Source organism: Rhinatrema bivittatum, chromosome 9 (genome assembly GCF_901001135.1).
Source record: "Rhinatrema bivittatum chromosome 9, aRhiBiv1.1, whole genome shotgun sequence".
NCBI lineage: Eukaryota > Metazoa > Chordata > Amphibia > Gymnophiona > Rhinatrematidae > Rhinatrema > Rhinatrema bivittatum.
In genome coordinates, this window is record NC_042623.1 from 197,230,462 (window position 1) to 197,253,228 (window position 22,767).

Consider the following 22,767-nt stretch of genomic DNA (forward strand, 5'->3'; position numbering starts at 1 on the left):
GTATATATGCTGAGCTCAGAGTTTTTCCATCAAGCTAATTCTGCACATAGTGGTTGTCTTAAAACAGTAAGATAATAGCAGCAATACTTTTCTAAGTGTTTTATATTTAAAAAGTCTTTTTTTTTTTAAACAAATGCAATAAGAAAAGGTTTCCTTGTGACCCACAGTGGAATTATTGAAATGTCATTCCAGCATGTACAAAAAAATACAGGCAAGGAGCATCAGTCAATTAAACTGAATGTCCCCGACTGCTTTACCCATCCCAGCAGCTGGAATCAAATCTTGCTTGTAGAGTGACTAATTTTGACTTATGCAAGTTACAAACATGATTCCATGAACAATCTTAGTAAATGCTCCAAACATAGGAGAAGTATAATTTCAGGAGAACACATTTTCTTTAAAACCCCCTACCTGAATACTGTACATGTATACATATGAAGTAAAGAATAATAGGACAGCTCTACAGAAGCGCATACAATTAGTAAAAAACAGTGACATAAAAACAAATCAAACCAAAAGCATTTTAAGGAAAAATATAATAGAATTGTATCAATTCAACAGCCTTCTAGATAAAAATAAAAGGGCTTCAAGAACGTTAGAAATAGTTCCATAAGTTGTGCTCAAGTTTATCCAACAATATCAGAATAATTTTGATCACTTAATAATCTGAAATGTCTTCCATTTGAATTTAACTGAATGTTTAAATCAAATTGTCATTTTTTATAGAAGTTCCTATGCACAACAGAAATTCTAAACTGCTCTATGATTGATTCTGTAATGACTTACATTGTGTGCTGTAGTTCTTCACAAAATTGTAATTTAATGATTCAAATCATTTGTAAAAATTCATATGAAGAAAAAAACAAATGTAATTTTTCCTAAACAAAAACTCAAACACACTGACAGGAGCCAAATAAAACAGAACAATGTGTTATTCACTTAAAATAAAGCAAATGTTTCTAGAAAAATTCCTGAACTTAAGCTCAGAAGTTTTATTTCTCATAGGCTTAAGCAAGTCAGATGAGAAATAGTTCCCAGTTTCCATGGATATGTAAGAGCCAGCAAATAAACCCCAGTACTATTTGTACCTCATGCTCATCTCCAAAGGAAACATATGTCCTCCATGCTAACTTGTTTGGAGTGGAATTAAGACTCGAAATATTCAGATGTTTCAGTCACATTTTTGTGGTCAATAACTGTCCACGTTAAAAAGGTTTCAAGGCTGGGTACAAGTTCCTCGCAGATCTCTGAGAGCAACTGTGAACTGTGTCAATTTAAAATAGCTATTTGCATTAACATCACTAACAGTGTATATAAAACTAGGAACAAAAAGGTGAAGCAAACTTCTTTATTTATATTCAGGTAAAAACAGTAACCTGATGAAGTAAATTATTGCAGATCTGAGAAATCAGCACATAAAACAAGTGGACAGAGCATTTTAAACAGGTGCTTTTATCTGTGTCAAACGACAAAGGCTGATCTGTTTTGTTCCAAGCTTGCACTGGGGGGAGGTAAAAAAACAAAAAAAAACCTATATAAGAAATTAAACATGAACTTAACAAGAAAAAGAAAAAAATAAGTTTTCTTTATAGGGAATGAAACTGCTGCTTCATTGGGAAAAAAAAAAATCCCAAAACAAGAAACCCCCTTTACATCAATCTGAAATGCTCTGGCCATATGGTAATAAATACTGGCCAGCCCCGTCTTTTGAAGTTTTCAACTAAACCAAAGAAAAGTCTTCCTGGCCCCTGTAAGGAGGCTGTTGCTGCCTGTAACCACTGTGTAAACAGTATATAAATTCATCATGTAAGGGCTGCAGACAATCCTAACCACTACTTTAAAACTAAGCTATAAGAAAAGTCCTACCTAGGTACAGAGGTTGAATTTATATTTTGACAATATATTTTCATTCAGTAAAATTTAAATTATATCTTAATTTGCAGGGAAACCATGAGCAGTGGAAGGCCCATGCTAACCAGCTAATGTTTGGTGAGTGTCGCACAAATACTAGGTGAATTGCACATTAGATGATACATGAGGGAGGTAAAAATTGTAGGGAAATGACAATACACATAACTATAGTAGCGAACTAAACTTTCCAAATACATGTGATTTAATTCCTGTACTTATGTACACAAAAGGTGTCTTTGGAGGAGAAAAAAAAAACTGCAGACTTAGCTAGATGGAGACACACAGCCCAGTATTAAACTGCACAGCGACATTTATTGTTCCAGCCTGAAAAAACAATCCCTTTCTTTTTTCTTTTTCAAATTTCACACAGCAAAGCAAGTTAAAAACTTCACTCATCAAATAAATGATAATTTAAACAAGAACTTGCTAAAGAAAAAACTGTCACAACAACTTTTTAGGGCCTGATCATTGTAAGTCCTTGGGGCCATTAATGGATATATCAACCCAAATGTCCTTTTTATTTATTCTTTTTTTTTAATAATCTGCAAGCTGTTTTTCTACAACAAGAAGGCATAACACATTGCCTTGACTCAGGTGATACATTTAGAAAAGAAATCATGATTTTTTTTTCTTTTTCTGTAACAGGCAGACATTTCATTTTTCATTGAGATCAGGAAAGATGGAATGACTGCTGCCCTTCTCTTGCAGCTATCAACAGTTTTTCACGCATTATTTCAATGCTTGAATAGTCCGGCAACTTGAGATAGTTCACACAGGTCATAACGGAGGGCAAGAAGTCATCTGGATTTTCTGTGGACTCAAATGTCTTACGAACAATTGTCAATGGAGGATTCAAACTCCGGAAGCCTGATGGAGCATGAGGAAGAGGGGGGAAAAAAAAAAAAGACGACAATGTATTTGTGTAATAGTAAAATTGCTGAGGTTATTTAATAAATAGTGTACAGAAAAAAAAAAGTTACAGAACTATTATTTGCAACTATGAAGGCCACAATTCAAAAGCAAAAAGATATTAGTTTAAAATTAGTGAAATAAAAAAAAAAAAAGGTCTAGATAAGTTGATTCAAATTGGCTCAACTTTTAGAAGGCTTAACTTATTCTAAAGGAAACTGGCTGTTTTCCGAGTTTGGAGAACCTTTGCACGCATAAAAATGTCAACGACTCTTTCGTTACAGTTACGACTTCAAGAGGTTTGAGGACATTTTACCTGTTCAAGCAGTTTTGTTTCTTCAGGGTAGAAAAAGAATTAGCACAGTGTGCCAGGCCTGAAGACTGAACTTAATGGACAGTGCACCTTTTTAATCACACAAGCCACCAGATTTTTCCCTGCAGCGTAATGCTTGCCTTTAAGGTCTGCACTGGCACAGTGTCTTCAAGCTATTCGATAACAAGGTGACAGATATTAAAACTATTTGCACGGAGAAAAGATTAGAGCACTTCCTGGCCTCCCTTTTTCTTCCTATTAAAGGAAAAGGGTGAGCCTATTAGAGACCAGAAAAATCAAGAAAAGATTCTTAGCAGCACCTGCCACCCAGATTGCTAATCAACAAAACGTATGCCAGCAGAGATGAACTCGAGCTGTCTTGATTACTGAAAAGATGGCAACATTCCCTATCATGAAACAGAAATAGTAATAAATGAGTCAATATATGCTAAAAATAAAAACCAAAGCAATGAGTAGCTTTAATAAAAAAAAAAACACAAACAACAAAAACCTCAACTCACCTCCTACAGGCAATCTGGGGCTACCGGTAACAAATTGGAGGAAGAGTCTCTGCTGCTCACTGTCAAAACTGCTGAGTATCTCAAACAGGAACTTTACAGCTCGACTGAAAAAAAAAAGTATATGATGTAAAGCCAAACAATTATCAGATTCTTTTTAACCTATAAAAGCAACTCTCTATATGTTGCACTATTTTATACAACCACTAAAAACAATTTGTGTGGATGTCTTTTTAATGTCTTGCTTTCTGATTAAGACATTCTCTAGTGTACAGTCACTTTTACCATCTGCATAGCAATTTGCGTTTTTGGCAACAAGTCATATATACCTGTCATGGGTATAGCCATGGTCTGGCCTGCAGCACTCCATCAACGTCTTCACATCCCACGTGTCTATTTTGCTACCACATAGGAGCTGATCCAACTACATACCAAAACACAGTCATGTATTGATATCTGGCACAAATTTAAATATACAGTGCAAGTTTATGTAATGCGAAAATTAAAAACTTGTGGTGAAACAATTGGTCCTAAGAAATTATGAAATTAAAGCAGAAGTAGACTCCAATGTCATTTTAAAATAGATTCTTTGAATTAATGATCCTTTTAAATATGTTTTATATCAACTTATAACATTGCTGAGCCCTAGGCTAAAATAGGAAACAAAGTGAGAAACTGGACTTATGGACATTCATTTTACTTTTATGCTTACAGGATCACTATAGAGAATAGCCAGAAACCACAGAAAATTAGGGTGGTGATTTTGTTTTATTTTGTGTGCACTAAATGATTTTAGTGAGCTAAACAATAAATGAAATGATCTTGATGCACTAAACAAAAAAAATATTTCCCTGCACACTTCTGAAAATCTAGTTATGATGCTTGAATTACTGAGAGTGAAGTGTGATCCATGAGCACTTTTTTTTTTTTTTTTTACACACCCATCACTACTGTGATCACTAGTGCTAATGCACATCCTCTACATTATACAAACCTCCTCAGGATAGAAATACTGAAGATGACCAAGAGGGAAGACCGATTCAAATCCATCTCTGAAGGAGTCAAACTGTCTGGAAACACCTTCGTTTAGTGCCCAGTAAATGACCAGCTAAAAAGAAAGAACACAATCTTAACAGGATGCTTGGCCATATTATCTTAAAGAAAAACATGAATGTGACCTCCCTGCATCTGAGCTGAGATTACTTTGTCCTCCTGAAAGTAAAGGCAACCTTACCTTCAAGAGAAAAATTGTACCCACCCTTTAACCTATTCCTATACTCCCATCAACAGACTGAAGTAATCACAAAAGAATTACAGAGAGTGAAAAAAAAAAAAGTAAAGTACCTGAAGTAAATCAGACAGAGAAGCCCTAACATTTTAGAACAAACAGAACCAGTTTTACTATATATACACACACATTCAAAATAAAAGACCTTAATTGTTTCGGAATATCTAAAATCACTCCAACCCTACTAAAAATAACAAAACAAAACATGACAGATCAATTCAGGAGTTATTTTTTTTTAGCAAATTAAATCACCATGCACAGAACAAAATTAGTGGGCAGATGAGGTGGATGACCACCACTAATCTGCCATGTCTAAGTAGAGCTCAGCAGCTTATCCATTTGACTGGGTTAACGTATCTGCACTCTTGCTGTTTATTATACTTTTGACTTTCTGCTCCCTGACAAGGAGTTGAGTTCGATGCTTGGGAACAGTTGCGACAGCCAATGCTTTTTTTTTTTTTCTTGCTGAGATGCCACAGTAAGCAGTGAAGGTTTATGGCTCAGGCAGTCCAGTTTGCAGGTACAGCTTTTGCACTTCGGTTTGCGCTGTTTTCACTATTTCCACTGTAGAGGAATATGGAAGACCTATGGAATTTGGTGCTGCTGGGATTAATAGGAACTGGTATGTGTTAAAACAAATAGACAGGGAATGAGAAAAGGGCTAACATCCTACCATTTAGACAACTGAGTTGATAGTGGAGCAGATTCACATTAGAGGAGTACTGGGAAAGCACTAAGGATAACCTCTCAGGTTCTCCTAGAAACACTATTTGAAGGCCCATGGAGTTTCCAGGTTGATCTATAGGTGGCAAGATAAAGCTCATTGGCTATTCCAAAATGTGAAATTAACACAATCTAAGAAGCAACTAATTCAGCAAATTTGGATAGTGATAATGTCCAAAGCTTATAGAACTGGTAAGTCCAAATTAAAACACATTCAGGATGAAAAACTAAAGCTTTGGGAATACAAGATCAGTGTTTCTCTCTTTCAATAAGCATGACACAAGCGGGTCATGTGACTGCACATGGCATTACTCAAATTATCCTTCCAATGCTTTCTGATAAAAAAGTGCCCCCAGACTATGATGAACATAGTCTGGGGGCACTGGGAGCATCGGTGAAAACCAGATGACACCATAGGAAAAAGAATCCAATGCGTGGTTGATGACCCTGGAAAGTAGCACCATTCAGAATCAACCTCGAACATAAGACTTACCGAGATGACCACTAACTAAACCCCAGAGGTAGAGGACCCAGCATGACAAGAAAAACAAGACTGGAACAGTTCTCCACAAAAATGTAGCATAAGCTTTATAGTCGCAAGGCGAAAGCTTCGAGGAAAAAGAGAGACTGAAGAGGGATCCTGCATGGACGCGTGGATAGAGGCATGGTGCATGCTCAGTGTGCCAGTCAAAGTTTCTAGAAACTTTGACAAAAGTTTTCCATACTGGGCTCCATCTGATGATGTCACCCATATGAGAAGATTATCATCCTGCTTGTCCTAGGAGAAAGCAAGAATAGAACACCCTTCCTTTCCTGCCGCAATGGGACAGGCTTGACTGCTCTGGCCATTACGAGGGTAGAGAACTACATCAAGAGTATTTTCTGATGCGAGGACTGACCCCCAGAGGGACATGGAGGATTGTCTACTGGAATACCCAGATAGTTGAGTCGATACCCTCTAACGATGGACAGGACCCATTGGTCTGAGGTGACTCTGGGCCAGTGGTCCACGAAGAACCGTAGCCGGCCTCCGACCGGAGGGCCCGGCGTCAAGGGTAAGGCTGATTAGCTTATGCTCCCCCACAGCCAGTCAAAACCCCATAGTGGGGCTCAGCTGAGGCCTGGGAGTCTGCTGCTGTCTGGGGTGGCCCCTAGAACTCAAATGATGAGCACAGGCAAGAGAAGCCGGAGGATATTTCCTTTGGCGGTAAAAAGACCTCCGCAAGGACTTCCTGGCAGAGGCCAGTGGGTCTGATGGCCGAAAGATGCTGAAGGGTCTCATGGTGATCCTTCAACTGAGCCACAGCATCCCTCACCTTATCACCAAAAAGGTTCTCGCCAGTGCATGGGAGTTTTGCAAGCTTCTCCGCTGCCACCTTAGCAGACGTTTCTAACACGTCATAGATGGAGCGTACTTCGTGCTTGCCACATTCCAAGCCTTGCTGGACAAGAGCCATAAAAAAGTGTCCTGTTGCTGCTGGGGAAGATGCTCTGATAATTCCTGGACTCGTTTCCAGGAGTACTGCAGATCCAACACCCAGATCTCACAAGTAAGGGACCTAGGAGTCATCCTCGATAACCACCTGAATCTAAAGAAATCCATCAACAACACCTCCAAGGATGGTTTTTATAGACTCCAAGTTATGAAAAGGCTCAAATCTCTCCTCCATTTCCAGGATTTCAGGACCGTGCTCCAAACCACGCTCTTTTCCAAAACAGATTACTGCAACGCTCTCCTTCTCGGACTCCCTTTCTCCTCTATCAAACCATTACAGATGCTCCAGAATTCGGCAGCCACAATCCTAACCAACACCAACAGAGGTTCGCACATCACTCCCATACTACGAACCTTCACTGGCTGCCAATAAAATATAGAATAATGCACAAGGCCCTCACCACAATTCATAAAACCATATACAATCAGCAACAACTAAACCTCCAGATTCCTCTCAAATTATATTCATCCTCAAGACCTATAAGAGAAGCATACAAAGCTACCCTGCAAGTTCCCCCAACAAAAGCCACTCGACTATCATCCACCAAAGAACGAGCATTCTCTACAGCGGGTCCAACTATCTAGAACAATATGCCCACTGACCTCAGACTAGAACCTTGCCCTCGAACTTTCCGAAAAAAACTTAAGACCTGGCTCTTCCTCCAGGCCTTCCCCTAACTTTCTAAGCCATTAATTGTCAACCGGACAGGACTCTGCTTTACCGGCTAACGCCCCGCCATGTTTAGACATTATAATTAAGCCGCCGTTTCTTTTGTTTCATTGCCTTTTCTAGTTCTCTTCAGTTACACTGTCCTTTACCCTGACTAGCCTAGCCTCCAAGTTATCTACCCTTGTTATATGTAACTTCCGCTTCTAGTGAATTGTTCTTATTTAAGTTATACTCTTTGTTACATGTAAACCGATCTGATATGAAATTTTTCATGAAGGTCGGTATAGAAAAGTGTTAAATAAATAAATAAATATAGCTGGTAGGAAGCAATACAGGTAATCAACATGGTGCCCCTGAAACATCTTCCTGCCCAGTGCATCCAGCACTCTGTGCTCTTGACTCCTAGAGATGGAGGCATGGGTAAGGGAACGCTTGGCCTTCTTGAGGGCAGACTCCATCATAACAGACTGATATGGGAGTTGACACCTCTCAAACCCCAAGGTCTGCTGTACCAGATAGACAGCATCAGCCTATTTACTGGAGGCACAGAGATGGGGTGTTCCCAAATTCTAAGGAGTAACTCCTTGAAGATCTTATGCACGGGGACAGCCACCACTTCCTTTGGGACATTGACAAACTGGAAAACCTCCAACATCTTATGCCTGGCATCCTCTTCTGTCAGAAGCTAAAATGGTTTGGGTTTCTGCTATGGCCCGGACAAACCCTGCAAAGGTCAAGTACTCAGGTGGGGACCAGCACCGCTCCTCCGGAGAAGGGTTTGAGGGAGGGTCCCCTGAGTCATCAGACGAGGACTCAAAAATATCATCCCCCCCATGGGTCATAGGGGCACAGAGGGTACTGATGGATCCAGAACCGGACCGGGGAACGCTGGTTGTGGAACCAAGAGCCTTGGCGGAGCTGCGGGCTGCGCCGGGCCTTCCTCCTTGGAGGAACCCACAATGGGAATCGCACCGGATGGAGGAGGCAACAGTGGCTGCCAGGGTGTCTATGGACTCCTGGGCACCAGTAGCGGCTGCATCGGGAGAATGCCAAGGAGGACAAGGAGGCGCTCCAACAGTGGTGCCAACACTGAGGGTGCAGGCTCCGGCATTGGTGGAAGTGCTGGTGGCTCGATGCCCTGTAGGGCTTGGACCACCACCATTGCACCCTGTGGTCCAACTCCTCTTGACAGTTTGCCGAGGACAAGACGGACAGAGGAGGAGGAAGCATCACCAGAACTCCCTCAGAGCCCTGAGGGAGAATGGTGCCCAGCACCGGCATCTGTGGGGAATGTCTGGGATGCCTGGGCTTGATTGAGGATGGTACCTCCTCTCTATGGGGGTCGCTTCAGGGGCATCATGGCTGGTGCTGAACCGAGCCCAATGCCCTGCAAAGACTGTGACTGGTGTCAATGTTTCCGGGACTTTACTCAGTGCTCAGCCTGGTCATTCCCCAGTGCCAAGGAGGATGGAGACATCCTGACCTGAAGCGCGAAGATACAGATGACTGAGGATCTCCTGCCTCTCTCTCCAGAGGGGGACCCCGGTGAAGGAGTGGACAGCAAAGGCTCGGTGTCCATCGGGTCCCCATGGCCTCTCGGAGTCAACGCCCCCTACACTGGAGTCAAAGGTTCAGATTTTTTGGAATCCAAGAGCTTCTCCATTTTATCTAGATGGGCGCGACAGCCTTTTGGGGGTCATCTGGTTGCAAAAACAACACTCCCTGACATCGTGCAATGTCCTCAGGCAGAGCATACAAATCTCATGCAGATTTGTAAGGGACATGGTCTGTGGACACCGGACAACGAAAACTACACCATTACAAGAAAGACCCGGTGAGCGGTTGGTACCAAGCGGACACCGAGTGTGAGACACCACTGGGAATTGACTGCACAGGAAGGAGAAAGCTTACCACGCCACCCTAAGCCAGTAGGAAGAAGAGGGACCCTGGCGCAGGAAAAGTCGAAACCGACCAGGAAAATTGTTGCGTCCGTCTGTGCTAGACGGCTTCGCCCCGTTTGCCTCACCTTGTTCACTGCTCCTCCCGCTTACCTAGGAAAGATGGCTACCGCCACGTCTACAAGGCAACCTCTCTGGTAACCCCGGAACGGCTATGGTGCAGCCTCCCGCCATGCTCCTCCCAGATACTTACTAGGGTGTGCGCGCGCCACCCACGTCTTTATTCCAACCTTGGCGCGAACCTCTGGGGCGTTCCCCCTTGCTGACGTCACACCATCCGGGTATATAACCTATTCTAATTTGCTAGCTCGTTGAGTTAGCAAGAACTCGAATCCGTTCCTGTCTATGCTACTCTGCTGCTTCCATGCTGCCGCTGGAAGCTCTCTCCTTGCCCTATGGGGTAACTGCTAACCTGGGTACTCGCTCCTCGGGGCCCCTCTGTTTTATTTCAGGTGCCTTACAGGTAACAGGTACTCGCTCCTCGAGGGCCTGCTCTCCCTGCCTCAGTGCCTGTAGCTTCTTCTACAACCTGGTGGAATCACATACTTACAGCAAACACCTAGGGGTAGATTTTCAAACCGCGCGATTTGGCGTACTTTTGCTGGCGCATCAGGCGCCAGCAAAAGTACGCGGGACTTTAGTAGATACGCGCGTAGCCGCGCGTATCCGCTAAAATCCTGGATCGGCGCGCGCAAGGCTATCGATTCCGTATAGCCGGTGCGCGCCGAGCCGCACAGCCTACCCCCGTTCCCTCCACTCACCTTCCCCTCCCTTCCCCTACCTAACCCACCCGCCCGGCCCTGTCTAAACCCCCCCCTTACCTTTATCGGGGGATTTACGCCCCCGGAACGCTCCCGACACGCCCCGAAAACGCCGCGCGGTTCGGGCCCGCCCCCCGACATGCCCCCCTCAGAAAACCCCGGGACTTACGCAAGTCCCGGGGCTCTGCGCGCGCCGGTAGGCCTATGTAAAATAGGCTCACCGGCGCGCTGGGCCCTGCTCGCCTAAATCCGCCCGGATTTGGGCGGATTTAGGCGAGCAGGGCTCTTAAAATCCGCCCCCTAGTGAGTACTTAACTCTCAGTCTATCTCATCCACAGTACTACCTTGCTGGGAAACCTGCTGCGGAAACCAACAGGGTGAGAAGAGCTTCCTCTGCCGAGGTCCCTGAGACTGCAACTACCAGACTGACTCACTACTGCCACCTCTGGTGGTACTCTTCAAGCTGTATAATAAAGAACTAACTGTGTTTGTGCGTTCTGCGTCTAGCCTAGTACTGTGGCTCCTCCCCATGGGTGTGGTTATCTGCCACAGTACTCAAGGATCCACCCAAATACTGCTCAACCAAAACAAAAATTACTTGAAATATATGAAAAAAAAAGTAGAGCTCCACAACTGTGAGACGATAGCTCCACGGAAAAGAAGAGACTTAAGAGGGACCCCATGTGGATAGTGGCATACTGGGCATGCTCAGTGTGCCAGTCAAAGTTTCTAGAAACTGTCATACATTTTCCATGCCAGGCTCCATCTGATGATGTCACCCATGTTGATGACTACCATCCTGCTTGTCCTAGGAGGATGTGACTTGCCAGTGGATTTCTCTCCTTCAGATTAGGTGGGTCACTGCAGAGATTTACTAGGTTCCTCAATCTACTTTCTAAGAAGTTTGACATAGTAATACAGGCCTAGGAACTTGAGCTGATTTCTTTGTCCTAGGAAGATTGAAACCAAGCTTATCTCAATGTTCCACTGTGCTTCACTATTTAGAAGAACTGGAGTCAGAGGATTCCTGATTTCTGGAGCTCACAACATTACTCCATGGATAACAGTCTTGAATGGGATTACTCTCCAGATCTCCTTTTGGAGTCCTCTCTGCAAATGGAGGAAGTGTTTACTACAACAGGAGAGCCTTTCATTCTCAGGTTTTATTCAAGGGATGGTAAAGGCCATCTCTTTTGATACAGAAGTTGCAGGAAAGCCCAGGGTACCTTACTTTAACTCCTGAAATACCTAGACTCCATAAGACTGTTTGCCAAGTGCTCAAATACCATTCTTCCACTTTTTAACATAAGAAATTGACAGTCTTCACTGAATTCTTAGTGAAACACAGGATTTGGTGAGAGAGGTGACGGTGGTGGGGCTACTTGGCAATAGTGATTATAACATGATCAAATTTGAACTGACTGGATGGGGGACAATACATAAATCTACAGCTCTAAAACTAAATTTTCAAAAGGGAAACTTTGATAAAATGAGGAAAATAGAAAAAACAAAGGTGCAGCTGCAAAGGTTAAAAGTGTACAACAGACGTGGACACAGATTAAAAATACAATCTTAGAAGTGCAGTTCAGATGTACTCCATGCATTAAGAAAAGTGTAAGGAAGGCAAAACGATTACAGAACTTGTTAAAAGGTGAGGTGAAAGTGAATAAAATGGAAAATGTCATAATGCCTCTGTATCGCTCCATGGTGAGACCGCACTTTGAGTACTGCGTACAATTCTGGTCGCAGCATCTCAAAAAAGATGGAGAAGTACAGAGAAGGGTGACCAAAATGATAAAAAGGATGAAACAGCTCCCCTATGAGGAAAGGCTAAAGAGGTTAGGGCTGTTCAGCTTGGAGAAGAGACGTCTGAGGGGGGATATGATAGAGGTGTTTAAAATCACGAGAGGTCTAAAACGGATAAATGTGAATCGGTTATTTAGTCTTTCGGATAATAGAAGGACATAAGAAAATGCCATACTGGGTCAGACCAAGGGTCCATCAAGCCCAGCATCCTGTTTCCAACAGTGGCCAATCTAGGCCATAAGAACCTGGCAATTACCCAAAAACTAAGTCTATTCCATGTTACCATTGCTAATGGCAGTGGCTATTCTCTAAGTGAACTTAATAGCAGGTAATGAACTTCTCCTCCAAGAACTTATCCAATCCTTTTTTAAACACAGTTATACTAACTGCACTAACCACATCCTCTGGCAACAAATTCCAGAGTTTAATTGTGCGTTGAGTAAAAAAGAACTTTCTCCGATTAGTTTTAAATGTGCCCCATGCTAACTTCATGGAGTGCCCCCTAGTCTTTCTACTATCCGAAAGAGTAAATAACCGATTCACATCTACCCGTTCTAGACCTCTCATGATTTTAAACACCTCTATCATATCCCCCCTCAGCCGTCTCTTCTCCAAGCTGAAAAGTCCTAACCTCTTTAGTCTTTCCTCATAGGGGAGCTGTTCCATTCCCCTTATCATTTTGGTAACCCTTCTCTATACCTTCTCCATCGCAATTATATCTTTTTTGAGATGCGGCGATCAGATTTGTACACAGTATTCAAGGTGCGGTCTCACCATGGAGCGATACAGAGGCATTATGTCATTTTCCGTTTTATTCACCATTCCCTAAAGGGCACTCCATGAAGTTAGCAAGTAGCACATTTAAAACTAATCGGAAAAAATTATTTCACTCAACACACAATTAAGCTCTGGAATTTGTTGCCAGAGGATGTGGTTAGTGTGGTTAGTGTAGCTGGGTTTAAAAATGGTTTGGATAAGTTCATGGAGGAGAAGTCAATCAAGTTGTCTTAGAGAATAGCCACTATTACTGGCATCAGTAGCATGGGATCTACTTAATGTTTGGGTACTTGCCAGTTACTTGTAGCCTGGATTATCCACTGTTGGAAACAGGATGCTGGGCTTAATGGACCCTTGGTCTGACCCAATATGGCAATGTCTTATATTTTGTTAATCTCAAGAAGATCTACACCCTCACACAGATACACCCAAGTCGTGGGCGGTATCTCAGATTTGTAGTAAGGATACTGCACCTCCAGTACCATGCCTTTTGGTGTTCCATAGGTTCTGTGAGTTTTCACCAAATGCTTAGCTGTTGCAAACTTCCTCTGCAAATTAAAGCATGGGGGTGGTATTTTTTTTCCCCAGTTTGAACATTGACTGATCAACAGTACATCTCAGTCAGAAGCAAACAAATTAATCCAGGTGTTGAAGTCATTAGAGCTCATTATTAAATACTCTAAATTTCATCTAAAGCAGGTCTCAATTGGAGTTCATTTTGGGATCTGATATATGCAACTCATGTTATGGCCTAACTTCCCATGAACAGAACAGATGACACTATGGGGGCAATAAGAGAGACCATGCAATATTATCAGACATCTGTTTGATCCATTTTGAAAATGTTAGGTTTGATGGCCTTTATGACTTATCCACCTCACACTAGACTTCATCATAACAGGGTGATGCTTCATATGGATCCCGCGTTCCTGCCTAAGATGGTGTCAAAACTGCCATCTTAATCATTTGCTCAACCAATATTGTTCTCTAAGATATATGCCCACAATGGTGAAGCAGATCCTTCATACCCTAGACTGCAAAACAGCTGTTACTCAATTTTTATCTGTAGATGACTCAAGCCCTGAGAAAGTTCATCCAGCTTTCTAATGAGCCCAATAGAACTGGTAATTCAGTGATAAAAGTTTATCATTTCCAATTGGTAAGCAGATTACATCTCCTCCTGTTACAACTCACAGGACTGAACTTAGAGGTGAACGTCAAGGCCCACCACATCAGAGTCATGATAAAGTCAGTTGCCAAAGTAAGGTCTACCTTCCTTGAGGAAATCTGCAAGGCTGTGATAGGAATTCAGTCTAGATATTCATATCATATTGTCTACACAATCCGTCAAGATAGTAGGTTTGGATTCCAGGCCTTTTTGAAAGTTTTCTCTCCCTTCTAGCAGCTCAGCTAGATATGAACTGAGTATAGCTTCTGTGCTATTACAGAACAGAAAGTCCCATGCATGAACAGTAAAAAATGTAGTCTGCCAAAAAGCTCTGGAAAGCTTTTTCTGCACATGGTGCTGAGAGTTCACATTACCCATTTATGTGACTGATGAATTACCCTTCAGAGACACCTATTACAGGTAAACAACTTTATTTTAAACATACAAAAAGTAAAAATAAGAAAAATGAGCATATAACAAGCAAATCATATGAAATTAAGTGCATGCGAGTATGATGCTAGGTATCTACCCCCTTTTATAATTCTGATGTATATTACAAATTGTAATCAAGTAAAAAAAAAGAATCCCAGTACATAGTCGCACACAATGTTTATTTAGGTCCAAAATGACTATGCAAATAAATATAATTACCATTAGGGGTCCTGCACAATAAAAAAAAAAAGCACGCCCGAAAAATTTGGCAACTTATATTCAGAATCAAACTGGAGTATAAAACAGCACTACTTACCCTTAGATATTCCTCTAAATTGTGTATGGTGACAGGTACATCTTTGCCCCCCTTCTTTAGTTCAATGTTGGGAAACCCTGGGAGTGTGAAATCCAGCCCTAGATCTTCCACTGAGCAGCCATTTATTTTCAAGCTTTCCAGTGCATACTGTAAGCTCTCTTTGGTCTAAAGAACAAATAAAATCTAAGTTCATAAGCCTTCAGAGTTCCAACAAATAAAAAAAAATTGTATTAAAATAGATTATAAATACGTAATTAAAAATTGTAGAACTGTATTCGAGTTCTCAGAGCAATCCTGTGAAGAAAACAAAAATGAAAGAAAAACTACCAGATAAACCCTCACATTTAGGAAACAAGATGTGTTATTTGTTCTCAATAGCCCTGCCATCTAGTGGAGAAATCCAGAGGGAAAAATAATAGCATAGGCAAGTTTTCACATGGATGTTCATACTTTACTGTCAGAAAAAATAATCACAACAGCAATCCAATTTCAAATGCAACTGTGTCAGGGGCATACTCGCCTCCTTTCTCTACATAATCCCCCCTTCACCAACCTTTCCTCCCCTCCCAATTATTCCATTACTTAAATGCTAAACAAAGCTCTAGGGCACCACATTGTTCGAAGACGAAAATCTTTATTGGATGGATATGGCCACAGCATAGGTGAAATATTACAGTCAATTCAAATATTAAATTTATTCTCCTAAACCTGTAGGGTGACCACACCCACACCGCATTTGTAGCTTGTATCATACTAATACAATGTTTTGTTGTTGGGGACGCCATGCCTCTCAATGCTCATGAACTTCGTTCTTTACTTACTGGGTTAAAGATCTCTCTGGTGTGATGACGTCCTGCTTTGTAGCAAGAGCAGGATTCACTTATTTAAGATGCAGTTATCTGTGTGGTAGCCCCTTTGGAAGTTGAGGAGGGTATTGGGAGAATGAATGACTGCTTGGATGCTATAGGGCAGGGCCTTCCCAAACCTGTCCTCGGGACCCCCCCACAGGGTTTTCAGGATGTCCACAATGAATATGCATGAGATAAATTAACATATCATGCAGGCTCAGTATATGCAAATTTATCTCAAGCATATTCATTGTGGATATCCTGAAAACCCGACTGGGCTGTGGGGTCTGCAGGACAGGTTTGGGAAGCCCTGCTATAGGGTTCTTGCATAAAGAGAAGTATGTTGGTATTAAACCTAAAAAAATTTGAAATATTGCAGACTGGAGCTGTTAGAGATAAATGTAAATTGGTTATTGAAGGTGTGGAATTGGCAGCAGTGGAGGAAGTGAAGTCCTTAGGGATTAAACTTGATGGGAATTTATTTTAGATTAAAGTGGTTGAAACAGTTGAAGCAGTTTCTGGAGTTGAATGTATTAAAACCTGTGGTGTTTGCATTGGTATTCCCTCCGATTACTGCAATGCTTTGTATTTGGGGGGTTCCCTGAGAGGATGAGGAGGAAATTGCAAGTAACCCAGAATATGGCTGCAAGAATTGTGTGTGGGAGATCTAGATGGGAGACTGTTGCATTGCTATTGATGAAGTTGCATCAGCTTCCTATGAAGTCACATTGTTTACTTAGCTTTGGTGTTTAAGATTCTGAGGGGAGATTGATTTTTAAATTGTTGAAAACAATTTCAATTGAGATCCATGCAGCCATTAAGGTCTAATCAACATCAGCTACAACTTCCTGCTATGAAATCCTACCACCACATCAGATTGCAAAATCAAGTTTTCTTTTCTGTAATTCCAGCATTATGGAATGGACTACATTTAGAAATATGAAAAAAAAAAAGGGGATTTTATAAAAGTTCCTTAGGAAATTAAAGACCTGAATGATAATGTCTGGGGTTTAAAGTTATGGGAGATATGGACGTTTATGGGTGGATGTAAACTGTTTCTATATTCAGAGTCTTTTGGACGGGCCTGTTGCTCTCCATTGGGGGTAGTGTGATTATGGATAGGGTTGGGACAAAGATTATACTTTTGTCTTGTATTGTGTGTAGTGGTTTTATGTATTGTAAGAAAATTAAAACTCACCTGATAATTTGCTTTCCTTTATTTCTGCTACACCAGTTCAGAATGATTGGGTTTGTCCTCACTTCCAGCCGTTGAAGGCAGAGTACGTTTTTTTTTAATAGTATGTCACCGCTATAATTTATTCTATGAACGCAACCTGAAAAGCCAGTATTCTTCTGACAAGCTAATAAATCTTCGTGCAATCTATTTAAAAACTAATAAATATGATTAAGAAGAAACCTCTCTGTTTATTTTTATTCGGGTGAGTTTCTGGAATGGTGTAGCAGAAATAAAGGAAAGAAAATGATCAGGTAAGTTTAATATTTTTCCTTATCTTTCTGCTACACCAGTCCAGAACAACTGGGAGGTACCAGAGCCAAACTATCCTGGTGGGAGATTGACACACCTGCCATTATGGTGTTTGCTCCATAAGCCACGTGTTTCTTTGGTAGATACATTCAGGTGCACCGACAATCAGGAAACTGCTGTTTAACTTTCTGCAGGATTCATAGCACAACTGTGGCTTTATGAAGTGTGACTGAATCTACTTTCCTTTCAACAAGATTATGGATGAAATAAGACTTTTTAAAGCATCTTGCAATTGTCACCTTAGATGCTGCTTCTCCTTTGCACTGAGCCTCAGCAACTCAATTTAACTGTATTTGTAACCTCCAAGATTTTTATTAGAATTAGCTAAGAATATTAATGCTAATGATTATCTCTCTCCTTTGACTTAAATACTTTTCAAAATGCCAGCAAGACAATGGAATTTTGCAAACAGTTTTAGATGAACCTTATAAACAAGATTTGAATTTCAGAAATTAGTCTTGCAGTTAGGTAGAAAACTTTAGCCTAAGATCTTGAAACAAAATCCTGGTCTGTTGAGGCATGACCATTGTAAATGATGTACATAAAAAGACCTTTAAAACTACTTCTGTAACCCACTGTTGCATTTTTTCGAGATTGTGCCCTTATTGTTTCCTGAAAGACTGCATTTTCCTCTTGACCTTCGAACTTGAGATGTCTTGAAGGACAGAATCTTATTTTATAGTCTCGGTTAGTACTAAAGGCTAATTCGCCTCTCTCTTCTATCCTGCAATAATAAATGTAGAAATTCAAAGTAGATTGATTTCTGCCTATGATAAAAAGATCTGCTCCCATAGTTTGTTTATATAAGAATGTTGGTCAATATTCTAAGTTTTTCTCTAATCTACTGAATTACTTTAACAGTATGCTCCCCATCTTACAAACCATGCAACTCTTTTTACTACTAGCTGTGGCGTATCTTCTAAGATGGTCACTTTTTTTTTTTTTTTTTTTTACACACTGAGAGCAAAGAGGATAGCTGATAACGTATTTATTTTAGTGCTGGCGCAGAGCTTCACAAACATTTAGCTAATGTGACCCCATTTTAGCACTTAAAAATTCACATGACCCCAGGGGACGACCAAAACAAATGATCAGGGGTAATGTCCCTCTCCAACAATCAATTCACTCTCGTCCTTAACACACTCTAGTTCAGGGGTCGGGAACCCATGGCTCGCGAGCCAGATATGGCTCTTTTGAGGGCTGCATCTGGCTCGCAGACAAGTGTCGCCATACTTCGCGGTTCCCCGCTGACCCAGCTGCTCCCCGGTCCTCCGCCGCCCGGGCTTAAAATGCTGTCAGCCCGGGCGGAACGCGGCAGGACAGCTGGAGTCAGCGGCACCGGCGTGCTCTCTTCTCCCCCCCCCCCCCCCCCCCGCGGCCTGGAAGAGGAAGTGGAGAGCATCGGGTGCCTGCGCGGGAAGAAGAGACCACACTAGCGTGGTCTCTTCTTCCGCGCAGGCACCCGATGCTCACCACTTCCTCTTCCGGGCCGCGGGGGGAGGAGAAGAGAGCACGCCGACTGGAGTCATCCGGGTGCCTGTGCGGGTCTTCCCGCGCAGGCACCCGATGCTCTCCACTTCCTCTTCCGGGCCGCGGGAAGAAGAGAGCACGCCGGTGCTCTCTTCTTCCCGCGGCCCGGAAGAGGAAGTGGAGAGCATCGGGTGCCTGCGCGGGAAGACCCGCACAGGCACGCTAGTGTCCGACGGGAAGAAGACTGCAGCGCGGCTCGGAGGAAAATGAAAATCTTCAACCGCGGCCGATGGGACTCCGCCTTCGCCTCTGCGAGGGCTGAAAATGAAGGAGGTTAGCGTTGGGAGGTGGCTGCTGCTGCCGCGAGTTCCGGGGGGGGGAAGGGGGAGAGAGAGAGTGAATGAATGAGCGAGCAAGCATGTGTGTTTGAGATCCTGTGTGTGTGAGTGAGAGATTGCATGTATGTGAATGATTGAGAGCCTGTATATGTGAAAGAGAGTATGTCTGTGATTGAGATCCTGCCTGTGAGAGAGAGAGCATGAATGTAAGTTTACCATTGGGAACCTGTATGTGTAAGTTTGTAATTGAAAACCTGTTTGTTTGAAAGAGTATGTGTGTATGATTGAGATCCTTTGTGTGTAAGAGAGATCATGTGTATGTATGATTAAGAGCCTGTGTGTATAAGTAAGAGAGAGATCATGTGTGTCTGTGTCTGATTGACAGCTGGTTTAGGTGATGGAGCATGTGAGTATGTGATTGAGAGCCTGTGTTTAAATGAGAGAGAGAGACCATGTGTGTCTGTGTGATTGAGAGCTGATTTAGGTGAGGGAGCATGTGAGTATGTGATTGAGAGCCTGTGTGTAAATGAGAGAAAGAGAGGACATGTTTGTAAGCATGTGAATGAGAGTCTGTGTGTGAGAGAAAAAGACAGCATGTATTTATGTGATTGAAAGCCTGTGTGTGTGTAAGCGTGAAAAGATAGACAGCATGTGTGTAAATGTGTAATTAAGAGCCTATATAAGTGAGAGAGAAAAAACATTTGTATATGTGAGTGACTGAGAGCATGTGTGTATAGGTGTGTCATTGAGAGCCAGTGTGAGAGAGAGCGCTGGTATGTGACTGAGAGAGGAGAAAGTTCCAAGCAAACCACCCCACCTCCTGCTAATTCAGAACAATCTCAGGACACCTGGATATCAAACGTTCCCAGGTATGCAGAGCAAAAAACTTTTTTGTATCCTTATTATTTTTCATTACTGGATCTTTGTGTCTGCTATTTTGAAATATTTTGTTGGTATCTGGAAATGTTTTATATGAGTTTTTAATTATTGGATATTCCACTCATCAGCTGTTTCGAAATATGTTCTTTTTGTTAGTACAGTTTTACTGCTGATGATTTTATATTTCTTGATTTGTTTTATAAGGATGTGTGATGTTTCTTTTTTCCTTTGTTACACTGCATACAGAGACTCTGGCTTGTTGCAGTTTCCAATTCAGTTTTTGTCTGCATGCTTCTTGTTATGCGTTTTGGTCTCTTTATTCTATGTTAGGTGAGGGACAGCACGTGATTCAGGTGAGGTTTTCTGCTGGCGTGTAGTTTCTGTGTAGGACTCTATAGCAGCCTGACTTGGTCCGTTTTCCTAATAGGAGATGTATTGGTGTCTTAAGGCCTGGTATAATATTTTCAGAGACTTATTGTACTTTAAAAGTGTGATCTTACATAAAATGCACACATTTACTTGTATTTAGTTTTAAACATATTGTATGGCTCTCATGGAATTACATTTTAAAATATGTGGCGTTTATGGCTCTCTCAGCCAAAAAGGTTCCTGACCCCTGCTCTAGTTGATCCCCTCTCTCAACCTCCACCCTCACTTGTCATTCCTCCCCCTCAAAATCCACCTCCTCTCTTAACCTCCTCTTTCCAGCATACCCCATTCTCTTAACCTCCATCCCTCCAGCTTAAAACCTTCTTACAATCCCCAGCCATCTCACTTCTCCAACTCATCTCCAAGCCTTTTATAACCCCCCAACTAATTCTGTCACCCTCTCATCCCATTCCTTCCTTACTCTTATTACCCATCCCCTCCCTCATCTCCCACACTCCTTTCCTCCCTTCCCATCCTCCCAGCTTATCCCCTCTGGCCCCTTCCCCCCCAGCTACCATCTTACTTCACTAAGTCAATTTTTCATTCCTCTCTCTTTACAGTGAATCCCTCCCACTGCAGTGTTTTGACAATCCCAGAGTGTCTGCTTCAGGGATCGTTCGGGTGTAAAGAAGAGAGCAATTTAAATAAGATCTCCATTTTACCAGCTCAGTCTCACATTTCTAATCCACTTAATATGAACCACAGTTTCAAACTGTGTATCAACATGGCCGTCATGGGCAAGGCACTAGATCATCTGATGTCACAACGTCCATTCTAATAACAAACTAACCAATGAGAGTGAAACTAACCCGTCACAGTGCTAACCAATAGAATAGAGACCATTCTATTTAATCCTGAGGGATTCACTGTATTCCAATACATATCAAATCATTGTTCAATCTGTAGGAAGCGTGCATTAAAATCACCTCCCCTTCGCATGGAATCGGTTGAACAAAAACTGACAATTGTTGAAACACTGCGGTGTTGGGGCCTTTTTATTCCCCAGTCTAGACGATAGTGAGACACACTGGAAAATTCGAGTTCTAAGTTCCATACTATTTTGGAACTTTAAAACTAACTGCCTTTCTCAAACATTTTAGAGAAAGAGAATACACGCTATGATGATTTTTGAAATAATGGATTTCATACAATAGAGAGCTGTTTATGGATATGTTTATATTTCAATTAAGAAATTCACAATTTTGAGAAACCAAAATGAGTTAATTGCAACAAAAATTCATTACAAAAAAAAGGAAGAATATTTGATAGTAGGGAACAGCCTGGTATATGACTGAACCTTGGATCCACCGCTTAAACCAATAGGCTACTCACACTGTTTATGATACCAGTAGGTCCTTTTAATTTGATAGATTTGACCTTTGTTTTTGTGGACTATGTCAAATCTTATTGGGTATTTAGGTATTTGATAACTAGAGTTTTGGTAATATCAATAAAGTTTGATTGGGAGCTAATTTTGTCTTGGAAACAGCTACTGAACTGCTATGCAAGATTTTCCTACAACATAGGGATCAATTGTTCCTTATTTCAAAACTTAGATCATTCCCAGATGACAGTCCTCTGAAATACAAATATAGGTATATTTTCTAATAATCCTCAGTTTTCACTCTCTTATATGGCTGAAAGTTCAGCTTCATTAGATGCCTGCGACAGCTCACTGCTATGAGTTTCTTTTTTTTTTTACATACAGATGTGGCATACTGGTGACCATCTGAGGATTAAATGCGGCACACATCTTTGCATCTATTTCCTTTTTTTTTAAATATATACTGTATATGCTCTTTATGTAAATATTGCAGGGCAAAAATTATTACTGGAAGGCAAACTGAAAGTTTGTGAATTTCTCACATGCCAGAAGAACCTGAGTTGCCTAGACATGGGCCATGAAGATATTAAAAGTTTGTATTTGCACTCAAAAGTTTAAGCTCTTTGAATATTTCCAAAGGCAATCACCTCAAGATATTTTGCCAACAATATGGGACTGGGAGAAAACACAGGCCAGCAAACAGCATTCTCAGGAGTCCGGGTCTAAAGAAGCCCATTAAGCTAAGAAGTTCCAGAGCTTGAATTGACAATCTCAGATTTGGTTGTAGCTATAGCGTCAAATGGGTATTACCTCTGCAACACACTTGCTCTTTTATCTACCAAGGGTATAAATTGGCTTGTTCTTTTGCAAAATACAAAAAAGGCATCC

General features: G+C 41.7%; 1 protein-coding gene across 19 annotated transcripts in view; it reads right to left on the reverse strand.

Moving 5' to 3' along the window:
• Nucleotides 1-1,334: 1,334 nt before the first annotated feature.
• TRIP12 (thyroid hormone receptor interactor 12) overlaps nt 1,335-22,767 on the reverse strand; it is a 495,519-nt gene continuing 474,086 nt past the window's right edge. For all 19 annotated transcript variants that reach the window (XM_029615415.1, XM_029615414.1, XM_029615411.1 and 16 more), the window contains 5 exons: nt 15,046-15,210; nt 4,646-4,759; nt 3,981-4,075; nt 3,655-3,758; nt 1,335-2,778 (listed from right to left, as the gene is read on the reverse strand). In XM_029615415.1, the coding sequence (XP_029471275.1) occupies nt 2,582-2,778; nt 3,655-3,758; nt 3,981-4,075; nt 4,646-4,759; nt 15,046-15,210 (675 nt within the window). In that variant the 3' untranslated portion in view covers nt 1,335-2,581. The remainder of the gene's footprint in view (nt 2,779-3,654; nt 3,759-3,980; nt 4,076-4,645; nt 4,760-15,045; nt 15,211-22,767) is intronic.